The sequence below is a fragment of the Vigna umbellata genome, chromosome 7, assembly GCF_029865625.1.
Source record: "Vigna umbellata cultivar VRB3 chromosome 7, Vumbellata_1.0, whole genome shotgun sequence".
Taxonomy (NCBI): domain Eukaryota; kingdom Viridiplantae; phylum Streptophyta; class Magnoliopsida; order Fabales; family Fabaceae; genus Vigna; species Vigna umbellata.
The window spans coordinates 29,089,201-29,113,046 of record NC_142171.1 but is presented as its reverse complement, the minus strand read 5'-3'; the positions used below and the strand labels follow the sequence as shown (position 1 = coordinate 29,113,046).

At 37.4% G+C, this 23,846-nt stretch overlaps 3 protein-coding genes and 1 long non-coding RNA gene across 4 annotated transcripts; 2 read left to right on the top strand and 2 right to left on the bottom strand.

Moving 5' to 3' along the window:
* Window positions 1-8,802: 8,802 nt before the first annotated feature.
* On the bottom strand, window positions 8,803-11,187 carry LOC148195688 (uncharacterized). The gene is made up of 3 exons (XR_015780974.1): window positions 11,092-11,187; window positions 10,894-10,985; window positions 8,803-9,140 (listed from the first exon to the last, which is right to left on the bottom strand). It is a non-coding gene; the product is annotated as an uncharacterized LOC148195688 (long non-coding RNA).
* Window positions 11,188-12,051: 864 nt separating this feature from the next.
* On the top strand, window positions 12,052-13,874 carry LOC148195687 (putative caffeoyl-CoA O-methyltransferase At4g26220). The gene is made up of 5 exons (XM_088094929.1): window positions 12,052-12,213; window positions 12,291-12,370; window positions 12,802-12,946; window positions 13,025-13,156; window positions 13,358-13,874. The coding sequence occupies exons 1-5, from the start codon at window positions 12,091-12,093 to the stop codon at window positions 13,646-13,648; spliced, it is 771 nt and encodes a 256-aa protein (XP_087951055.1). The 5' UTR covers window positions 12,052-12,090; the 3' UTR covers window positions 13,649-13,874.
* Window positions 13,875-14,569: 695 nt separating this feature from the next.
* On the bottom strand, window positions 14,570-15,891 carry LOC148195686 (small ribosomal subunit protein uS8my). The gene is made up of 3 exons (XM_088094930.1): window positions 15,704-15,891; window positions 15,188-15,348; window positions 14,570-15,037 (listed from the first exon to the last, which is right to left on the bottom strand). Exons 1-3 carry the CDS (start codon window positions 15,831-15,833, stop codon window positions 14,939-14,941), a joined length of 390 nt encoding a protein of 129 aa, XP_087951056.1. The 5' UTR covers window positions 15,834-15,891; the 3' UTR covers window positions 14,570-14,938.
* A 735-nt stretch (window positions 15,892-16,626) lies between these two features.
* Window positions 16,627-19,767, top strand: LOC148195685 (uncharacterized). The gene is made up of 11 exons (XM_088094928.1): window positions 16,627-16,695; window positions 17,070-17,549; window positions 17,634-17,759; window positions 17,842-18,485; window positions 18,559-18,640; window positions 18,715-18,804; window positions 18,894-19,016; window positions 19,095-19,223; window positions 19,315-19,418; window positions 19,503-19,593; window positions 19,666-19,767. Exons 1-11 carry the CDS (start codon window positions 16,627-16,629, stop codon window positions 19,765-19,767), a joined length of 2,040 nt encoding a protein of 679 aa, XP_087951054.1.
* The last annotated feature ends 4,079 nt before the right edge of the window (window positions 19,768-23,846 follow it).

Sequence of the window (23,846 nt, the reverse complement as noted above, 5' to 3'; positions counted from 1 at the left end):
GACGAAATTGAGATTCCATGCGAAAATAGGGACTTAGTGAATGATTAAACCTTCATTTTTCTTGAATTGAATTATGTGAAAAATGTTTGGAAATTATATACTGTGATGGGATACGTTGGATTTAATGTGATATTTTGGAGGTATCTGGTTATCATTAATTGGGATAAGGTTTAAAGTAACAGTATGATTCATGAACGTAATTCCATGATCCTCAAGGAGAGGATACATGGTGGTGTTTTGGGGTTGTATAGAATGATTACATGGTAGCTCAGTTTTGGGGGTTATCCTGAATCTCCAATGGTCTTTCTTTTCATGTAGAGAGGATTGAACATGTGGTGAGGAGTAGCAGGAGGTCCTAGTCTTGGATGCTTCCATATGATCCAAGGTGTGTAATAACGGATTAACCTCGTGATTGTGGCCGGGCGGGAGTGCCTAATGTTCCACCAAGCGGTAGTGCCTAATGTTCCACCAGGCGGGAGTGCCTAATGTTCCACCAGGCGGTAGTGCCTAATGTTCCACCAGGCGGGAGTGCCTAATGTTCCACCAGGCGGTAGTGCCTAATGTTCCACAAGGAGGTAGTGCTAGGGCGGGAGTGCCCAAGTTTCATAAAGCCACCACGACTGCAAGACCCGCCATAGCTCGGTAATCATTCTAGTCCGGACGAGTCGGGGTATAAAGTAACATGTCTTGTGATGTCAGTTTACCATGTTTGGATGAATGTTTACATGTCATGGGAGTGTGTGAAATATGGATCAATGAGTATGCTTTAATTGTTATTTTATATGAATCTATGAATGATTGCATGAATTAAATGTGCTGTATGTATAACATGCTTTTTATATCTAGCTCACCCTTGCATTGTTTGTGTTATATGCTGTTTGGGTATGTTTCTTTGGCGATGATCATCCACTTGGATGGGAGCAGATGACGGAGAGGATACTTTGGAAGCAGCCCTTGATGGAGATGGCAGTGTTGCAGCTTAGATTAGCTAGTCTTATTTCGTAATTCTTAATGTTTGGAAGAACTCATGTGTGTTTTAAGTTTTAAATTCTCCGTGATTTTCATGGAGAAATTCTAATACTCTTGTTGTCAATTCCGCACTATTCTGAGGATGACTGTAATCCTTAAATTACTCTTGAGTGCTTTCCTATATTATGCATGATGACGTCTTTATTATATATGAATGATGTATATAATTGGGACGTTACATTAATGGTATCAGAGCAGTTTCTGTCCTTAGAGGATCCTGTAGGGTATGTGTGTGCCCTGCTTGTGCTGTGTACTCTTAGCCTTGTGTTAGATGATTGTCCTTGTTTCCTTGGGTTGGACTAATGGTGTTTTCTCTGTATAAGCAGAAAGATGGCACCTAGACCACCACCACCTCCTCCTTCTCAGCCTGAGCCTTCTGAGAACACCGTAAGATTGGAGGCTGTACTTGAGACTATGCAACCTCAGAATGCTGCTTTGGTGCAACAAAACACCATCGCTCTTCAAAACCTAGAAGCTGCAAGAGTGTCAGCTGAAGACACTCAGAAGTTCCTCAGGGAAATGATGGTTAATGGATATTAATAAGAAAACATGATTGAATTAATTAAAAAGTAATCATCTTAATTATATTTTAATCTCCCAAACTAAAATTAAGCTGAAGAGAAAATGTAACATCCCGATTATATAATAACCAATATTATATAATAAAGACGTCAACATTCAAATATAGAGAACAGTCAGAGTATGACGTGTAATTTAAGTGTAAAATTACAATCATCCAAATTAAAGGAGAGAAAATTTAAACTTGAACAGTTGAAAGGATTGATCACTACAAGTATTCAATCAGGAAATTTCTAGGAAGACTACTCTGCAACATCAGCAACCTCTAGCTCTTGATCCAAAGGACTCTCCTTGGCAGCATCTGCTCCCATCCAAGTGGATGATCATCGCCAAAGAAAGATATCCAAATTGGCACACAACACAAACAATGCAAGGGTGAGCTAGATATAAAAAGCATGTTATCTCCTAGCACAATTAATTCATGCAATCATTCATAGGTTCATATAAAATAACAATTAAAGCATACTCATTGATCCATATTTCACATACTTCCATTACATGTAAACATTCATCCAAACATGGTAAACTGACATCACAAGACTTGTTACTTTATACCCCGACTTGTTCCTTTATAGACCGACTCGTCCGGACTAGAATGATTACCGAGCTATGGCGGGTCTTGCACCCGTGGTGGCTTTATAAAACTTGGGCACTACCGCCCTGGCACTACCGCCTGGTGAAACTTTGGGGCACTACCGCCCGGCCACAGTCACGAGGTTAATCCGTTATCACTCACCTTGGGTCATATGGAAGCACCCAAGACTAGGACCTCCTGCTACTCCTCACCACATGGTTCAATCCTCTCTACATGAGAAGAAAGACCATTGGAGTGTTGGAACAATCGGTACCGTTATAGAGTCGCGCAGCGGAATAAAATATTCGGAAAGCGTGTTACGGTCACAAATCAAGTTTAATGGTCCGTTTTAGAAAAACAATTTTCTTAGAGAAAATTTATCAAACAGTTGATATGCGTAAAAGATAAAGAGTGTAGGGAATAGAAAATCACACAAGCAATTTTTATCCTGGTTCGATTCAAAAGAATCTACGTCCAGTCGTTAATCACTATAAATAGTTATTAACCTTTTTCACTAAAAAGTTATTTAACAGATTACAAGAAATAGTGAATAAAGCAGATAAATAAACCTTCCTTCGACGAACGAACCGGAAGAAGAACACTCTGCCAACTCGAAGAGAACCGCTCCGACTATCGACAAACGAAACACGAGCTTCTCCTATTCACGAGACCAGGCAGAGCACCTTGCTAACTCGAAGAGAGCTTGCTCCGACTATCGACACACGACACGCGAGCCTCTCCTGTTCACGAGACCAAGCAAGGGAACTTGAACTATAGCTTCTGAGAACTTCCTCTGACAAACAGTATTCTGCAAGAGCTTCTGTTCAACAACGTTACCTTCTGATTTCTCCAAATCAAAATATATAGCCAAGTACACTGAATGTCAAAGGACAGCTCCCAATTGCCATGAATAATCGATTATTCAAGTCCGTTACAGGTTTTCAAAGATGTGATAATCGATTATATGAAGTGATAATCGATTATTCAAGTATGACTTGTGATAATCGATTATTGCTTAATCATAATCGATTATTGCAGGTTAAAAATGCAAGTTTTACAAGGTTTACAAGAATTTCCTACTACATTTAATTTCTACAACTTGCTTTTAACTAATTCTAATATCTTCTTCAACTAAAACTTCTTGTAGCATCATCAAAACAAATTTCTTCAAGATTTACCAATACTCCTTATTGGTAACAATCTCCCCCTTTTTGATGATGATCAAAAATTCAATTTTAAAAGCATTTCTAATTTCCTGCACAGATTCCATACTTACAAACATGTTAGTAATAACTGCACTACTTAAATTAGAAGTTTTCTCCCCTTTTTGATCATAAGCAAAAAGTAAAAAAGTGGAAAAACAACTCCCCCTCAAATTTTTCTCCCCCTCAACAAAAGAATTGATGCATTTCAAAACAGAAATAAAATTAAAATTTCATAACATGAAAGAACAGAATACCTTATGGAATATAAGAAAAACAGAAATTCAACTCTAACTAAGAAGTACAAACAATATTAATTAATCCATAATAGAGATAAAAACAAGATATCTAACAAACTCATATATCTTCCCCTGAATGTAATAATCCCCTTTTAAAAACAGACTCAAAAAATTTTTTTTTAAAAAAAAAGTTTTTTTTTTTTTTTTACGTTGTGACTTAAGATAATCGATTATTACTTTAAATAATCGATTATTTGCGAGCCAAATTGCCAAAATCCAAATTTTGAGGACGAGATAATCGATTATTACCCTTGGTAATCGATTATTTACGTTAATTTTCGAAAAACACAAAGTTGGGCCAAATTTTCAACCTAAGACACATCTAACATCCATAAATTATTTCAAAGCTCTTAAAAAATACCAGATACCATAGAGTCTTTTTTTTTCCTTTTGAAAAATTAACCTGCAAAACAAAACAATAGAGTTTTGGTCCCCATAATCTCATTTGGGTCCTTTGAGGTTAGAGACAATTTACTTTATAACAGGAATCCAAGCATATTTTCCATTTGGAACATCAAAATGTTTAATTCTACATTTGTTAGAAGTGTGCCCCTTTTTCATACAATAAAAGCATGTGACAACATTTGAGTTTCTATAAGACACAGTTCCTTTTTCAACCCATACCCTACGAGTTCTTTTAATTTGGTTCTTACTTTTAAAAACACTTTTGTTTTTATAAACCTTTCTAACAGTTATAGGCATTTCAATATTATTATTTCCAGTTGCAACTTCAAGAAGATTTTCAAGAATATCAATATCAAGCATATGATTCTTACATGAAAGACATTCAACAGGATGTTCAACATTTGAAGACTCTTTCATTTCCAAGTTGCAAATTTTATTTCTCAAACTTACTTCCTCATCTAATGCCTTCTCATATTTAATTCGCAATTCTTTAAATTCCTTTTTCAAATTTTTATGAGCAACATTCAATTTTTCAGATTCATCAAGCAATTCAAGAAAAGCTTTTTGCAAATCAAATTCACTAGATTCATAGCTAGAATTACTTACTTGGCTTCCAGCATCATCAAAATTAGCTGTCAAACACAAGTTTATTTCTTCAACAGAATCACTTGAACTAGAGGTGGTTGATGCATTATCCTCCAAGGCAATGTGAACCTTCTTCTTCTTGTGAATTTTCTTTTCTTTTCTTTCTTTACTTCTTTTGTTGCTTGAACAATAAGCTTTCACATGGCCTCTTTCACCACATCCATAACATTTGAAACTTGAAGAGGAACCTTGATAGTCCTTCTTTTCCTTCAAGATTTTGCTTTCAGATAATTTATCATTGGCCATCAAGCATAGATTTTCTTGCTCATTAGAATCGCTTGAGCTTGAGGAGTTTGATGTAGAGCATGAATTCGAACAAGTCAACTTAGCCACATTCGATACTTCATCATGAGTGACTTTTAAAAATTCCCACATTTCCTGAGCACTTTCATAAACAGAAACTTTGAAAAAATCATCAATGGTTAGTGCAGAAAAAATTATATTCCGAGCCTTAATATCAAATTGGGCTCTTCTATTTTCCTCAACAATCCAATCAAAATATGATTTTTCAGTCTCTACACCATCAACAGTATTCATAGGAATATAAGGGCCATTTTGTACAGCTTCCCAGATACCTCTATCAATAGATCCCATAAAAATCTCCATTCTAACTTTCCAAAAAGCATAGTTATCACCAGTAAACAATGGAGGTCTGTTAATGGAAGCACCCTCGGCATATACTTGAGTTTGATGACCGGCCATTTTCGAAACAAATTTGAAAAAATATCAAAGCAAGCTCTGATACCAATTGTTGGAACAATCGGTACCGTTATAGAGTCGCGCAGCGGAATAAAATATTCGGAAAGCGTGTTACGGTCACAAATCAAGTTTAATGGTCCGTTTTAGAAAAACAATTTTCTTAGAGAAAATTTATCAAACAGTTGATATGCGTAAAAGATAAAGAGTGTAGGGAATAGAAAATCACACAAGCAATTTTTATCCTGGTTCGATTCAAAAGAATCTACGTCCAGTCGTTAATCACTATAAATAGTGATTAACCTTTTTCACTAAAAAGTTATTTAACAGATTACAAGAAATAGTGAATAAAGCAGATAAATAAACCTTCCTTCGACGAACGAACCGGAAGAAGAACACTCTGCCAACTCGAAGAGAACCGCTCCGACTATCGACAAACGAAACACGAGCTTCTCCTATTCACGAGACCAGGCAGAGCACCTTGCTAACTCGAAGAGAGCTTGCTCCGACTATCGACACACGACACGCGAGCCTCTCCTGTTCACGAGACCAAGCAAGGGAACTTGAACTATAGCTTCTGAGAACTTCCTCTGGCAAACAGTATTCTACAAGAGCTTCTGTTCAACAACGTTACCTTATGATTTCTCCAAATCAAAATATATAGCCAAGTACACTGAATGTCAAAGGACAGCTCCCAACTGCCATGAATAATCGATTATTGTAAGTGATAATCGATTATTCAAGTCCGTTACAGGTTTTCAAAGATGTGATAATCGATTATATGAAGTGATAATCGATTATTCAAGTATGACTTGTGATAATCGATTATTGCTTAATCATAATCGATTATTGCAGGTTAAAAATGCAAGTTTTACAAGGTTTACAAGAATTTCCTACTACATTTAATTTCTACAACTTGCTTTTAACTAATTCTAATATCTTCTTCAACTAAAACTTCTTGTAGCATCATCAAAACAAATTTCTTCAAGATTTACCAATACTCCTTATTGGTAACATGGAGCTTCAGGATGACCCCCAAAACTGAGCTACCATGTAATCATTCTATACAACCCCAAAACACCACCATGTATCCTCTCCTTGAGGATCATGGAATTACGTCCATGAATCATATTATTACTTTGAAACTTAACCACAATTATGAATATTTTGATACCACCATATTATCACAACAAATCCAACATATTTCATACATTCACATATTTTCAAATAAATCACGTCACAGACAATATTCCAACCATTGGTACACATAATTCAACCCAAGAGCAAAGGAACTTGGAATCCAACTTATTTGAAAAATACTATTTGGACGAGCACTATTCACCACCCAGGACGAACGCTATTAAGCCAAAAGGACGAACGCTAATTTCCAAATGAACGAACGCGAAATACCGAATGGACGAACGCTAATCACCTTGGACGCACGCTCAACGCACCACTTCTTTTGACGAACGCTCAGGCCGAGGACGACGCTACACTCAGAATTTAAACAATACCGAACGCTCACAAACTAAGGCCGAACACTCACAAACTACGGCCCAACGCTCAAGATCAATTACTTAGGCCGAACGCTCAACTACCGAACACCAAATTCAATACTGGACGAGCGCTCAAAGATCAAACCTTGACAAGACCGAACGCTTACTATTTATACATACAGAAACAAAATCTACTAAGACCGAATGCTAATATCACTAAAACTCAACAAGAACGAACGCTAACGAACTCCTAACAGTATGAGACCGAACGCGCAACTTGGACGAACATTCAATATCTGGACGAACGTTCTTAGGCCTTTGGACGAACGTTTAGCAGGCCAATTGGACGAACGCTCAGCAGGCCTCTTCCTTGGACGAACGCTCAGGCCGAACGCTACGGGACGAACGCTCAGCTCAACAACAGGCCGAACGCTCAGTAGGCCGAACTCCTAACAGGCCGAACGTTCAGGAACTTGGACGAACGTCCAATTCTTAACAAATTGGACGAACGCTAACTGAAAACAATAAATGGACAAACGTTCCTTGCTATTGTGGACGAACGTCTAAAATTTCTAACACGACCGCGAACGCTTGTTACCTTAGAACATTCTAACCGAACGCTCATACCATTTCTGCCGACCACTAATTGGTCGTGGAACTTGAACGAACGTCCAATTTGGCATCAAGTTGGACGAACGCGCGATCTGCAGAATTCTGCAGAATCGCACCAGATTTCCAGAAACCCAGAAATCCCAATTTTTCATCCCTTCCTTCCCAGATTTGCATCAAACGCAACATATATCATCAATCAAACAAAAGATCTAGCTCCCCTTACCTCTTGAAGATCTCCTTGAATCACTTCCAGCTCCAAAATTTCTCCTCTTCTTCTCTCCCAGAACTTCCAGCAACTCTTCAACTCTTCCAAATGCACCACCAAAGTCTCCTTGCAGCTTCAACAGCAGCTCACCTCACCTTTCTCTCAGTTTTGCAGCAAGGAATCCCTCCCAAAACTGACCCCTACCCTCCTCTTTATTCTCCCCTTCTTCTTCTCTTTCCTTTCTTGTTTTTCTTTCTTTTGTTTTGTTTTTAAGGGGAAACAACGTTTGCTGTCCCTTGTGGCAGCGCTCGTTGCTTCCTCCCTTGTCTTCTTCTTTTTTTTTTTTTTTTTTTTTTTTTTTTTTTTTTTTAATACGATTCTTTACAGAAAATATGAAAACTAAATATATAAAGTAAAAAACATGAAAATTTTAAAATTTTAAAATAAAATTTAAAAGTTTATATTTTTCACTAATTCAATTACTCATGAAATTTTAATTTTTTTATCAAAATAATATTTTTTTATTGTAAGTTAAAATTCTTCTTTAAGTCAAACAATGTATATACTAATACTATAGACACATTTACCGCAAAGAAAATAATTATCTTTGGATAATCTTTTGGAAAAAGAAAACACCTGTCAATTTATTGAATTTTCGCTTTTACCCTTATTTGAAAGTGACATTCCCGCTTTTGCCCTTATTTGAAACTTACTTCTCGAAAATGCAATCCGGAAATAGAAAATGTATTTCGGAATTTTGTTTCTGGAAAAGGAAAATATATTTCTGATTTTTTTTGGAAATCTGTTTCAAAAGCTGACTTTCGAATTTTTTTTTTTGAATAATGATTTATCTCTTCCAGAAACACCGAAATATGTATTTTTTTCTATCAGAATCTATTTTTTCCGGTCAACTTTTTCCCCTTTCCGGAATCGATTTTTTGTCAGTCACGTATTCTTTAAGAAAAATAAACAAAAGCTACCACAATCAAGAGTTAAATAAATGAAGGAAAATATATTTTTAACAATTTTTTTTAATAATTTTTTTGATATCTTTTTACAATTCTTATGTAACATCCCAATAAATAGTAATTACTATTAATCAGAACTAATCACATTTACAGAAATTACAGTGCTGTCTTAATATTTACAACAGCTGCTCAAAATAAAAACCGAACGTACAAAGTTATACAGCGTTCAGTTTTCTAACTACCAGGCTTCAAAAATCTGGACGAACGGCCTTACAAAATAAATAACCGAACGTCTCAAAATACCGCACATAAACGCTAGCAATTTCTAAAGAACGAACACTCTACTGTTCAGCTTTAACCTCTACTTCTACCAAGTTGGCATCCTCCAAATTTTCTTCTTCCAGCATTGCTTCAAGGGGTGCCTCACCATCTGCTCACACCCACAACGGATGATCATTGCATTGACAAGACGGACATACAAAAACAGTAGACAACACAAGGAAATTGCAAGGGTAAGCTTAGGTAATTTAATTCATACCACCAACATAAACTTTAACATATAAAATCAATCGTACAAATCAATAACAGTACATACACAAAGCATATTATAACTTATCCAAATTCTCATAAACGACGACTGTCCGGACTGTATGAAGCCATGTATCTACAGGCGTTCTTGCACCCGGGTGGTGTAGTAACTGGGATGCCCTCAACAGTTGCCACCCAAGGTTAACCCTATCAGTCCAAAGTACTCAGTAGGATTAGGGCCTCCTGCCATTCCCACGCATGACCTACTCCCCTCTACATGAGGATGAGCACTCACGGAATATCAGGATGAACAGCCATCAGCAGCTTTACCATGGTCATACTACATAACTTCTAACATTCACATCATGGAGACGTTCCTCCTTGGAACACTCGTTCACAATCCAATCCAATAAAAATTCATTCAGAATGTCATTCGTACATTATTATCCATTCCTCTTATTCAGATTTCCATTCTGTGTTCCACTCTCTTAATTTAAACAAAAGTTTTTCACTTAATAGATCAGGATGAATGTATTACAGTACACTGCAATCACGTTTCTGAACAAAAGAAACGAATCATTATCCATTCACGAACGTTAAAACGAATGAGTAATTTAATTGAGATTGAGTCTAGAAGATCAGAGTAATACTTAGGAAAATTCTAAGTATAAAGACTTGAGGTTAAATCAAAAGGACAAACACATTTTAAATATATTCAAAGAATAATCAGAGCATTATTAAATTCGGAAACGAACACTGCCAGTCAATGACCGAACGTTAATTCAGAATTTTGAACGAACGCTAGTTACGTTCGCTCACGAAGCAATAATAAGGACGAGCGTTCAGTATAAACCGAACCCTCCTTAGGACGTACGCCAGGTCAATGACCGAGCACCAAAATAGAACGAACGCGCATTTGAACGAACGTTCAGTATCAGACCGAACGCTAACTAGGACGAACGCTCAATCTAAGACCGAGAGCTCATTTGGACGAACGCTCAGTCTAATACTAAGCGCTGCTTATGACGAACGCTGGTAACAAAACCGAGCGTCCTAAATACTCTTCAATTTATTTTAAATGGTTGGACACTCTAAGCTGAGCAGAACGCTCAAAACTAGCTCTACACACAAATAACGCTCGTTCTTAATCAGAATCCTCTCCAAATGAAAGAAATCTTATTCTAAGTTATTTTCTAGGGAAACCGAACGGTATAAGACCGTTCGATGACGAGCGTACATCATCAATCAGAGAAGATCAGATTTTCCAGATTTTTCATTCACATTAACTTCAAAATTTTCATACGATCCATAACTTAGAATTTTTCTTTAACATAAATCTCATACATTACAGAATTCATATTATCATTTCATCAATACAGAATCTTCCATTTTCCAGTTTCAAACATATCATCATCAACATCCGGTTCCAAGTATTATCGTTCCAAATCATACAGAATTTCAATCATATTCCAAATCATACATCTCATTCTCTGCATACGGTTCAAACAACATTCATAATATACATCCAGTGCAACTATACTTATTCAGGCACACTCAAAATTCATATATTTCATACGTTTTACACAACCAGTACACTTCATTACTGTCATAGACATCAAACCAGTATTAAATTAAATTACTAAAGCTTCCCTTACCTGATCTAGCAGTGCACTTCCAAATGCTTATGGTTTCTCTAGCGCTCTCACGGCTTTCTACCCAACGAGTCACTCCACGATTTTCAGTAAATCTAAGAAACCAAAATGACATAAGGTTCAGACCTATAACTCATGCATGCACACCAGAATTTGGTTCGCAGAAACAGAAGAGGAGAACGTTCAGAGACGAGAACTTACCAGCCACAGAATTCTAATGTGTTCGGTTCAAATGAAAGCTCACAACACCGTGAATGATTCTACGGTTTCTGAAATGGAAGCAGAGATGTTGGTGGTGAGTGATCTTAGAGAGAAGATGAAAACGGTTTAGAGAGAGAGCAGAGAATTTGAAAGCAGAACTTCTGGGAAGAAGATGAAGCATGCAGGAGGAAGAGGGAGAGTTTTCAGAATTATTTTTCTCTTCCCATGCAGAATGAACTCCCCATCCTCCACACGCCACTTGTCTCCCACTAACATTTTCATAATGCTCCAACCGTGACACATGGCAGGCGCATGCAGTGGAAGTGTGAGTGCATTTAGACGTGGCACGGTGCATTAAATGAGGATCAGAGAGTAGATTTGTGTGCTAATTAAATCAGGTTCTCACATCTTACATCGTGATTAATCTGTTTGAAATATTTTTTTAAAATAAATTCAAACAATAACATATAAGGTAATAACATATTTCAAAAAATTATAAAAAGTTATTAACATATTAGAGTTCATAAATGAAAAAGTGGTTGTTTATTGCTGCCATGGTGTTAGTCTTGGCGTCGTCCAATGACTGCGAAAGGGAAGGAGAACATCGACCTCTGGTGGTTATGGTGATAACAGTGACATGCATAAGGATGAGTAACTTCTCACATCATTGTTATAAAAAGAGGTTGATACAGTACTTTCCATCCTCTAATGACATCATCGGCTAAAACAAAATTTTGTAATGTAATTGGTACCTTAATCGGGTACTGGCTTCCCTCGAAGAAGAAACATGAAATAAACCTGAAGGTGACAGCAATTTTAACTTTTTAAGAAAGTTTAGTTATTGAAAAATTTGGTAAAATTTAGAACTTCAAAATACCCACATAAAAGGAAAAAGGTGTTTGGAATCATACAAGACATATTCACTCCCCCTTGATTGTTTGTTGAACAGATGAAGGAGTGGGGGTTGCAACGTGCAACCTCCGCTTCACTTCTTTTATAATGGCCGAAACGAGGGACGCATTGTATGTCCAACACAAAAAAACAAAGAGAAACAGAGGCCTAGCAGAGCATAGAGCAATGTCCTCTAATCCAATAATACTGCAGAGTGAGAAGTTGACCAAGGTAGGTTTGTCGTTCAAACAGTACTTTTTCCTTGGTTTCATTTTCATAAATTATTCAATCCAACAATGTTGTGGTAGTATATACTGGAGACTTGTGTTTACCCTCGAGAAGCCGAGACTCTCAAAGAGCTAAGGAATGTCACCGCAACACACCCTTGGTAATTATTCTCTGCCACAATTCTGTCTCAAGACATGTTAACATTATTAAAATCAACAAAGACAAAGTTTGCTATCATAGTTAAGTTAAGGTCTTGGTTGAAACTCGAAAGACTGCTATAAGTTTCAGTTTTTGGTACGAGGCTTAGTTAGAATTATAACCTATTTGCTTTTACATTGCATCTTGTAGATTTGCTTCTTTTATGTTTCTTGTTTTTAGCTTCTACATCGTTTTAATGAATTTGTGGTGTGGTTATTGTGTTGATCGTGGTCCCCATTCTCAGAATCCACCTAGAGTTTTTCATTCATCTGAATATTTGTGTTAGCAGTGTCCGTGCTCAACTAGTAAACATTAAAGGGCTTTGTTTCTTTAATTTAGTTACCATATCCAACATCAGGAAACTGTTTGTGTTATACCATTTTCACTATGCAGGGGATTTATGGGCGCTGATCCTGATGCGGGTCAGCTAATGGCCTTGCTCTTGAAGCTGTTGAATGCTAAAAAGACCATTGAAGTGGGAGTTTTTACAGGATACTCTCTTCTTCTCACTGCACTAACCATTCCAGACGATGGAAAGGTTTGCACTTTTCTTTGTTATTTGGTACGTTTAATATGTCTGTTTTATGTCACCAACTCCATTGTCTGTGTGGTGTAGATTATAGCCCTGGATCCAGATAGAGAAGCTTATGAGATAGGACTACCATTCATTAAAAAGGCTGGTGTAGAGCACAAGATCGACTTCATTCAGTCTCCAGCTCTACCTGTTCTTGATAAACTATTAGAAGACGTGAGTATGATTCTGTGTTGCTGTCATGTTACTGACATAACAATGTCATATTACGAAACAGAAAATTGTCTATAATAAATTAAGACCCTAGTTTTTGTTTTTTCTTTTGTTTCTTTCTCCCTTGTACGTAAGAGGATCTAACTCCTTTTACTTTATAGTTAGTTTTTGTTTGATATTTGGGTTCTGTTTCTTCTGTTACAGGATTCAAATAAGGATAGTTTTGACTTTGCCTTCGTTGATGCTGATAAAGATAACTACTGGAATTACCACGAGCGGCTTCTTAAACTGGTGAAGATTGGTGGGTTAATAATCTATGATAATACCCTCTGGGGTGGAACTGTTGCCTGGCCTGAAGAGGATGTTCCAATACCCAAAAGAAAATACAGGCAGGCTGTTGTAGCTTTCAACAAAGCAATTGCAGATGATTCTCGTGTTGAAATTTCTGTTGTTTCAATTGGTGATGGCTTCACTATTTGCAGGCGTGCTGAATGAACACCATTCCCAAATGTTTCGTGCTCAATAAACACCATTTCCGAATGTTTCGTGCTGTGATCCAAGTGAACTTAATGTACTGTGTTTTTGGTTTTTCATTCTGCTTTTCCTGTGGATGGTTAAAATTGATTTGCCTCAAACTGTGGGGTTATTTGACTGTAATGTGAATCACCGAGTGTTGCTGTTTACTATTAATAAAATAAAATGTGTGATTCTTGGCCTACAATGGAACGTCAAGTTTGGTATCGCAGAAATAAGGTGGATACCTAAATTAGTCCAAAAACAACATCGAGGACACTTCAATCTCACAAGAAAAACTAACCATTGAATTTCTCAAGATTATAAGATGAAACACTAATACACAAAATAGCTAAAAACATCTACCGAATATAATTTTGAAACCTCTATAGAGTGACTTTCTTCAGAAATTAAATTGAGTTGTTCAAAGCTACACATAACCAACAACCTATCACTAATTTTCGTAGATAAAAAATTAATAATGTTATTATATACGTAACAATGTAAGGGCAAGGATAGAAGGAATTTACAACTGCTACGCAAAGATCGAACGTTACAATTGAAAATTTACATACTTTACAAATGAACTGCCACACATATCACAAATGTTTCTGCACACATCTAAAATTAAAATATCAATAAACTTACTATTTTGAAATTTTCATATCTAACTAGTAATATGAATGATGCCGATGTTCACTGTCTTCCATGAAATATTAGAACAAGGTAATACTTAGAAATCTGGAGCTGAAATTTTCACTAGCAGAGGTATTTCTTATTTCACCCTAAATTGGATGGCAAATGCATTTGTACACGTCTATTTCAACATTCGTAGTTTACTGACGAGCTGAAAAATGTAGCAAAATAATTGGGCTTGAATTTGTTAAGCATATCATAAATGACTACTGAGAAACAGGGATGGAGATTAATTAAAACGTTGTCATCGTTTACATGAAATATCTTCTTATCCAAAACTGCAATTCTTGAGAAAAAGGAAACCACTGCGTAGAATGATAGAATTAACCCTGGACTACATGACTTGGAACTTGAAGTACATTAAGAAATAGGAATCATAACATTCCTTCATGTTTAAAATACCATTTAACCAAAACAGGACTAATTTCCACAAAGCATCGAATGCAATTCATCATACTCTCCATGCATGAGCTGCTATCTTATAACATTCATACAGGAAAAAAAAAATCTTTGAATGTTTATCTGGAAACATAACTGAACGTGATACACAGCCAAAATAGCATGGCAACGATCATTTCAGTGAAAGTAACCAAGAACCTGGCCGCCTACATTCTTCTTAATGGCTTCTTCATGATCCAAAACACCGTCAGGAGTAGTAATCACAACATAACCCCACTGCACACAGCAATAGAAAGGCACAATTATCTTTTTCCTTTGATTTCCATTGACATATCATTCTTAAAACACAAATTATAACAACCACAATCAGACAAAAACAGCAGTCGGAAGCTGTGACACGAAAACGAATCATTAACATAAACCAACCTGATGAGTAGGAAGAGTCTGCAATCTGTAGGCTTCAAGATCCCTTGCCTTCATATCTTTTCGGTATGTAAGAGCCTTGCAATCGTTAATCCTACCTTGTAGTTCAACCGTTATCCTCCCCACTCTATGCGGATCATAGACTTGAAAGTCTTTGATATAACCTATTAGGAATTTAAGCCAAATTAACTACACTAACAGTGGCACAGTACAGAGTAACTGTTAGAATCTTAAAGAACTTTATATCGGTTCATGGACCCTTGCAATCTTAAAGATATTTCACACACGGAAAGTCATGCTCAGACTCAGACGGAAAAGGATGACAGTAACCAAATCAACAACGAAAGTCATTCAAACTCTGATGACATAAATTTCAGAGACTGAAATCACTTTTGAAAAGCGAATTCATACCATTTCATTATTGCCAGATTTGAAATTGTGAAGCAGTTAAAAGGGGTTTCGAGTTTTAGAAAAAAGAATACAAATTATAAAAATAGTGGCTGGAGAAAGAAAAGATACCATGGTTTTTCATGATTCGGAGAAATGAAGACATAACAGTGGAAATTGGCTTGAGTTCCACCATAGCTTTCCCTCTTCTCTCTGCATTCACCATACTCCTCAAGGCATCGTTCAGGATCCTCCTTCCCATCTCTCTAAATTCTCTAACCAAACCTCCTATTTCTCTCACTAGGGTTTTCGAAATGGAAAATGTTATTCCAACAACGCTTTTTTAACACAGTTTTGACAACGTGCAAGTGGCAGCTTCCTATTGGCTCAATAATTTGAAAATGGAACAGAGAAGGGGTTACGGTCATAGGGGTATTTTGGGCTTTCTAAACAAAATTTTGACAAAATATGGGTTTCGCGGTTTAGGGTGCCTTCCTTCTTCTCGTTCGTTCAAGCCTTCCTTCTTCTCGTTCGTTCGCGGTTTAGGGTGCCTTCCTTCTTCTCGTTCGTTCAAGCCTTCCTTCTTCTCGTTCGTTCAAGCCTTCTCTGTTGTCCGTCTTCTCTCTCGGTGTGTCGTCCGTCTTCTCGTTCGTTCAAGCCTTCGTTCTCTTGCCGTGTTCGAAGCTTCCATCCTCGGTTTCGTTCTCTCCTCCTTCTTCAAAACGTGCGTTGAAACCCTTACATTTTGGTGTAAGTAAAAATGGGCTAGCCCTGACATTGTGTTTTACTTTGTGTTTTTGTTTTTCATTAAGTTGAATGATATAACTGAGTGTGGAATGTTGTCTTCTTAGGGCCGTTGCAATGGAAGGGAAAAAAGCAAGTGTAAGAAAAAAATTAAATTTTTTGTTTATATATTATTTAGTTATCTTACGGATTGTAGTTAGTAATAAATTTTTATGATTTTTTTGTAGTGGCGACTTCTTATCTCGATGGATTCATCGATCATAATTGAAATGAATCGTTTACTCCGACAGTGTCATGTGGATCGGATTAGGATGACACCATTTATGTGGTGTGTGAATATTAATAACCCTGTGGAGGTGAATTTAAAATTAGGTTTAATAGTCAATTTAGTCCTCACTTTGGTTGAAAAATCTCAATTTAGTCCCTCGTTATAAAAGTGTTTTGAATTAGTCCTAACTTTTAAAATAGTGGGTCAGATTGGTCCTTTCTGTTAAATATAAGTTAACAAAATTAATGGATGATGATGTGACACAACTTAAAGCTAACGAGGGACCAATCTAATACATCAGCTTTAAGCTGTGTCACATCATCATCCATTAATTTCGTTAACTTATATTTAACGAAAGGGACCAATCTGACCCACTATTTTAAAAGTTAGGACTAATTTAAAACACTTTTATAACGAGGGACTAAATTGAGATTTTTCAACCAAAGTGAGGACTAAATTGGCTATTAAACCTTAAAATTATTGAAGGTTATGGTTAGCAGGTGGGTTGGAAATGATAACAGTTTTAGAATTAGTCAAAAGTTGGTGCCCTTTAGAGTTGTTGATGTGTTGATGAGCTTAGGTTTAGAAATAGGTGGTTTAGAGATTCCCTTTGATGAAGTAGTTGGTGGATTGGTTGGTGAAATGTTCAAATCAAAAACCATCAGTTTGAAGGACTTGACAGACATGTTTAATGTCATTGTTCATGATAAAAACATTGAAGTCGATGTAGTGTGTAGGTTATATATATTAGTTTGTTTGGTTGTTTTCTATTTCCCTAGGAAATCAAGGCATGTTTGTAACATGCCTTTTGGAGTGTTAGATGACTTAGACCGTTTGTGTCTATATGATTGGTGCACCGGTGTACATAAACACATTGTAGAGAATTTAAATAAATGTAAGAAGAAAATTATGGGAGCAGGTATCCCCCAGTCAGTCACTCTCAGTGGCAATGTGGCAGTCTTGCAGGTAATATGATATGTAGTTCACTATTTTGATGTAGTGCAGAACATTGTGAATTATGTTTGATGAAATAATTTTATGATATTTTAGGCTTGGGCGGTTGAGAGACTCTCTTTGCATGGTCATCCTTCGCACCGGTTTTTCCCGCGCATAATGAGATGGTTCCCGTTTAAATCAAGGACCGAAAAAATTGAAAATATTTTTATGACCGGAGATGTAAGTGTTTTGTTTTTCGTTATTTTGTATGTTAAAATGGATTGTGTATTTTGTCTGAATTTGTTGTGTGCTATTGGTGCAGTTAAATATGGAGTGGTATATACGAAATGAAGATCGTCATAGGCCGGAAATCCGTGCAGCTTTCAACATGGATGACGAAGGATCCTTGGGTGAAGGATCCAAGGTTGACAAAGACGATGATGAAGACGAAAGCTCTGATGACGGGGCATGGGAAGCAGGTGCGGAGGAGAGATTGAGGAAAAATAACGAACATATCAGAGCATTGAATGCCAAGATTGGAGTTTTGACTAGGGAGCTATTTGAAATTTATCAAACTCCAATCTTTCACGAAGAAGATGCATGTGCCACTAATGAAGAGGTTGGGGGTGGAGTTGGAGGTGAGGATAATGCTGAAGTTGGGGGAGAAGAAGAAGGTGATGGACATGGAGTTGGAGGTGAGGAGAATGCTGAAGTTGGGGGAGAAGAAGAAGGTTATGGAAATGAAGTTGATGACCCCCTAGGTGCACATGCTGAAGTAAGAGGGGATGATGAAACTGTTGGTAACATTAATTTTATTGAAATAGAAGATGATGCTGATGAAGGAGAACCAGAGGTGGTGCCATTGGCTATACCCCCATTGCGGAGTTTTGTTGGTGATCCAAGCACTAGTGTTGATGCAAACCAATTGTATACAGCAGTCAGCATCAGAGAGATGAACGTACACAGGTATGTGGTATGAATTGTAGTTGTGGTTGAGGAATATGTATTGTTTGTGATTGACTAATATTTGTATGTTTAGGGTTGTAAGCGAGATAATTGGCCAAAGCTTGAGCATGACTTCAATTTACACTTTGGCCCCAATGAAATACGTTGATAACATGGTTAGTATTGTCACATTTGGTTGTGTTTCATGTTATAGTTTATTTTAGTAATGTGAAAATTTTTTATTGTGTAGGTGGTGTTATTTGCTTGTACGGTCTTTATGTACTTTGAGAAAAGGTTGTCCGGTGTTGTTAAGAGGTTTCATTTTAGTCCGTTATACTCGGTAAATAAAATTTGATATTGTGTCATATTTATGATTGAAGAAAGTATTTTTGATCGATTTTTTATTGATGATTTTGAAATTGTCCACAGCACCATATTCTTACAGATTATAGGAAACGTCCTCAGAATCGGCATGTATTCACACTTCATAACTATAACACTTATTTGCGTTCCGATCATTTTGGACTTGAAGAATTACCCACGGCGGACTTTGTGAGTAACCTTGAATTTGCAAATCTTGTCGACTTTTGGTTGTAAATGTGTTACTGAAATTGTTTATATTTTTTGTAGTTGTTTCTGCCATTTGTCCACGATGATCATTGGTGGTGTTATTCAGTGAAATTGAGGTCAATGGAGATTTTTGTGATTGATTCATTGGGGAAGGGGATCAGAGACCGCAAAAGGATAGACACAGCCGTTGTAAGATTCGACATCTTTCATTGTTGATTACCGTGTGATTATGACATAACCCTGCATTGTTTAAGTAATTATTGTTTTTGTTAACTGGTAGGCTGAAAATATGGCACAGTTTTTTTGCATCCTGATGAATATACCGGAAGGTAGTATTGGTCCTTTGACAGTTAAACAAGCAAATATCCCATCCCAACCAAACTTGTAAGTTTCTTGAACTGTACTGCCGGATTATATTATGATGTATATGGGCAAAAGTAATCTGATGTTGTGGATATATTATTTCAGACATGATTGTGGAGTAATAATGTTGAAAGCAATGGAAATCTGGGATGGAGATGAAAAATACAATGGGAAAAGCATGCCTGAATACACAACTGTAAGTTGGAACTGTGTGTTTGATAATATTCTTGTATGTCCTGGTTTCTAATGTGGAAAATGTTGGTTTCAGGAGGAGCTGCTTGGGATTAGAAAGAAATATGTGTGTGACTGGATCTTGGACAACGAGAACATTAGCAGAATGGAAGCCCTACATCTATACGGCATTGTCTAGGATTGCTAAGAAATTATCAAATTTTGACATGTATAAGATGTTAAAATATGTACCTAATGTTATTTGACAATTTTGACATGTATAAGATGTTCAAATATGTAACTAATGTTATTTGACAATGTACAGTATGTGTTTGTAATAAGAATAGTGGTTGGATTTCGAAATGAATTGTTTTAACTTTGCATTTGTGTTTGTTATAATGACAAAATTAGTGATTGAAAAATGAACGCAGCATTATAATAAAAATTTGAAAAGTACGAGACCATTTTCACTAAAATTAATGGTAATTAATGCGAAGGATTTGATTAATTTCTGAGTGGGGAGATGGGTGTTGGTGATTGATGTGAACGCAAGAAGCGTGTTGGTGATCAAAGTTAAACCTAATTATCCCACTGCATAACGTGTATAACTTGCAATCGTGTTCGTAACCGCCCAAAACACATCCTTCCTCATATTCGTTTCGAAAACCTCTCTTCTCTCAGTGCAAAACCCTAAACGAAATACAATGGCTGATCGTGGAAAGAAGAAACAAAAGGCATCTTCTTCCGTTGGTGGACGTCGCTGTCGCCGTCGCCGGAGTCCAACCCCATCACCATCGTCATCCCCTCCTACGCCTACCAATGATCTCTTCTCGTCGGATGAGCAACAGGAGAAATATGCCCAACATTTCGTAAATCGGGAAATTTTGGAGAGTAAGTATCTAGAGGACGAATACTTTCAAGGAAAAAATTTTCAATTCTATGACATATTACACGAAGCTGGGCTGACTGAATTTGTGTGTTTAAGAAGACATTACCACCCACAATTAGTCAGAGTGTTCTATAGCAACATGTCAATATCGGATACGGGGGTTATTCGAAGCGAAGTTAGAGGGGTCAAAATTAGGGTCAGCCCTAATCTTTTTCAACAACTGACTAATCTCCCATCTGATGGTGTTTGTTACGAAGGCAAAGTTGTAGATGAGTGGAAAGAACAATACGATTCTGTCACTGCAAGGCAACTAGTGTGTAGAGACGATGCAGCCATACAATCTAGAATACTAGCGGGGCAAATGAAGGTTCAACCAAGGATACTTCATTACGTTCTCACTAGAGTATTAATTCCTCGTGCAACCAATATTGGTCAGGCATCCGAAGAGGATATTATGCTGCTATGGGCATTTTTCAATTCCATTCAAATTAACTGGGGACATCTTATTAGATATAAGATGAAAAGAGCATTAAGGGAGAACGCAAAGTTGCCGTATCCACATTTGATAACCATCTTCATGGAACACTTTGAAGTGCCTACTGAAAGTTATCCCATTTCAGAACTGAAGTTCAAGCAAAGAATTGGTTGTGAAGTTCTAGCATCATTTGGTTATATGCAAAATGATGAAGGAGAATGGGTTCCCAAAGGCAATGCCCCCCATCCCCCCTTACAAGAAGGTCAACAGAATCAAGGACAAGATGATGAACAAGGCAGTTCATCTACAACACTAGATAATGTGATCAACCGCATAGAACAACTTCAAACCTTTGTTGGTACAAGATTTGATGCCTTTGAAACTCGATTTGATGCCCTTGAAACAAGATTTGGAAACATGGACATGGTCATCACTACAAGGTTTGATGCGTTGCAATCGCGTGTTGGGAACATTGAAGAACAACTGCAACACTTGCCAAGTGCTTCTGGAAACAATCCTCAGACTTAAAATTGCTTGTTTAGGCTTTCTTTACTGCATTTTAAAGAACTATGTACTCCAGTTCCTGCTTTGATCATTTCAAGTATTTAATAAAATGAAGTTGTTTAGTTTCAAAATGGTTCCTCAATTCTCGACATTTATTATGTAATGTTCAATTTACGATACACTTAATACCATGGCAGTTGTGAGTAAAAGTCAGTAACCAATACCACTTAATACTAACCAAAAACACTAACCAATACCACTTAATAACACTGCAGTTGTCTGTAAAACTAAAAGTCAGTTTTTTGTCCAATGGTGACCTGTGTTCACCTGACTGAGTACCTGTGTTGGACTTTCTGTACAAATTGGCAATTTCTCTCGGGTAATCATTTACAGGGGTCCTGTAAACATCGTTTACAGGGGTCCTGTAAACGATTACCAGAGGCTTTTTTCAGCAGTCTCACTCATTCCTTGCACAGCTTGCTCCTCCAACTCATGAGGGGTCTCCCCACCCTCCTTGGCCTCACATCACATCACCATCCACCCTCTCCCAACACTGGAACACCTGCACAAGCCTCAGACAGGTGCAGATTAGCATAAAAGTCAGTTTTGTGTCCAATGGTGACCTGTGTTCACCTGACTGAGTACCTGTGTTGGACTTTCTGTACAAATTGGCAATTCCTACCGGGTAATCGTTTACAGGGGTCCTGTAAACAATTACCAGAGCCTTTTTTCAGCAATCTCACTCATTCCTTGCACACCTTGCTCCTCCAACTCATGAGGGGTCTCCCCACACTCCTTGGCCTCACATCACATCACCATCCACCCTCTCCCACCACTGGAACACCTGCACAAGCCTCAGACAGTTGCAGAAGTGCCTTAAAGTCACTTTTTTTTCCAATGGTGACCTGTGTTCATCTGACTGAGTACCTGTGCTGGACTTTCTGTACAAATTCCCAATTTGTCTCGGGTAATCGTTTATGAAACTTTGGGGCACTACCGCCCGGCCACAGTCACGAGGTTAATCCGTTATCACTCACCTTGGGTCATATGGAAGCACCCAAGACTAGGACCTCCTGCTACTCCTCACCACATGGTTCAATCCTCTCTACATGAGAAGAAAGACCATTGGAGCTTCAGGATGACCCCCAAAACTGAGCTACCATGTAATCATTCTATACAACCCCCCAAAACACCACCATGTATCCTCTCCTCGAGGATCATGGAATTACGTCCATGAATCATATTGTTACTTTGAAACTTAACCACAATTATGAATATTCAGATACCACCATATTATCACAACAAATCCAACATATTTCATACATTCACATATTTTCAAATAAATCACGTCACAGACAATATTCCAACCATTGGTACACATAATTCAACCCAAGAGCAAAGGAACTTGGAATCCAACTTATTTGTAAAATACTATTTGGACGAGCACTATTCACCACCCAGGACGAACGCTATTAAGTGAACACCACGGACGAACGCTAATTGCCAAATGGACGAACGCTAATTGCCAAACATCGGCCGAACGCTAATTACCAATCAATAGGCCGAACGCTATTTACTAAAAGGCCGAACGCTATTTACTATCAGGCCGAACGCTATCAAACCCTATACTATCAGGCCGAACGCTATTTACTAAAAGGCCGAACGCTATTTCACTGATCACACCATTAGGTCGAACGCTGAGATTGATACTTAGGACGAACGCTATTTCACCGAAAGCACTTTAAGATCGAACGCTAATATTGATACTTAGGCCGAACGCTGGGATCGAGTACTTAGGCCGAACGCTATTTTATCGAACACCATATTGGACGAACGCTAAATCCGAATCCTAAAAGAACGAACGCTACAATTTCTATTACACTAAGACCGAACGTTCATGATCGAACCTTACGAATATCAATTTACAACCGAACGTTCCAGATCTAAATTAAGGTTTCTGAATTTAAAACCGAACGCACACTAATACATCAAAACCGAACGTTCAAGATTAAATCCTAAGAATACTACTTAAGATCGAACACTGAAATAGAGAACTTAGACCGAACGCTGAGATCTAGTACTTGGGCCGAACGCTATGAGATTAAACGCTACAGGGTCGAACGCTAAACCATTGAATACCCTATTGAATTAAACACTATTTGACCTAGCGCTTAAATATCAAGGCCGAACACCATATGGACGAACGTTTAAGATTGGAAATCGAATGAAGGCCGAACGCTCACAATCCGATTGAAACCAAGACCGAACGCTCAAAATCAGAATTTAAACTACAACCGAATGCTCAACAGAACAAGACCGAACGCTACAGATTTAAACTTAAAACTATCGAATTATTACCGAACGCTCACATCACAATTAGACAAAAACCGTTCGCTCAATATCCAAACCT

Bases quoted from the DNA above. Each gene is read 5' to 3' on its own strand.
- LOC148195687 (XM_088094929.1), top strand. From the start codon at position 12,091: ATGGCCGAAACGAGGGACGCATTGTATGTCCAACACAAAAAAACAAAG. The intron at 12,371-12,801 runs GTAATTATTCTC...TTCACTATGCAG, and splicing joins GTCACCGCAACACACCCTTG to GGGATTTATGGGCGCTGATC. The intron at 13,157-13,357 runs GTGAGTATGATT...CTTCTGTTACAG, and splicing joins TTGATAAACTATTAGAAGAC to GATTCAAATAAGGATAGTTT.
- LOC148195686 (XM_088094930.1), bottom strand. From the start codon at position 15,833: ATGGGAAGGAGGATCCTGAACGATGCCTTGAGGAGTATGGTGAATGCA. The intron at 15,349-15,703 runs GTATCTTTTCTT...AATTCCTAATAG, and splicing joins CCGAATCATGAAAAACCATG to GTTATATCAAAGACTTTCAA. The intron at 15,038-15,187 runs GTTGGTTTATGT...TGCTGTGTGCAG, and splicing joins AGACTCTTCCTACTCATCAG to TGGGGTTATGTTGTGATTAC.
- LOC148195685 (XM_088094928.1), top strand. From the start codon at position 16,627: ATGACACCATTTATGTGGTGTGTGAATATTAATAACCCTGTGGAGGTG. The intron at 19,224-19,314 runs GTAAGATTCGAC...GTTAACTGGTAG, and splicing joins AAAGGATAGACACAGCCGTT to GCTGAAAATATGGCACAGTT. The intron at 19,594-19,665 runs GTAAGTTGGAAC...TGTTGGTTTCAG, and splicing joins GCATGCCTGAATACACAACT to GAGGAGCTGCTTGGGATTAG.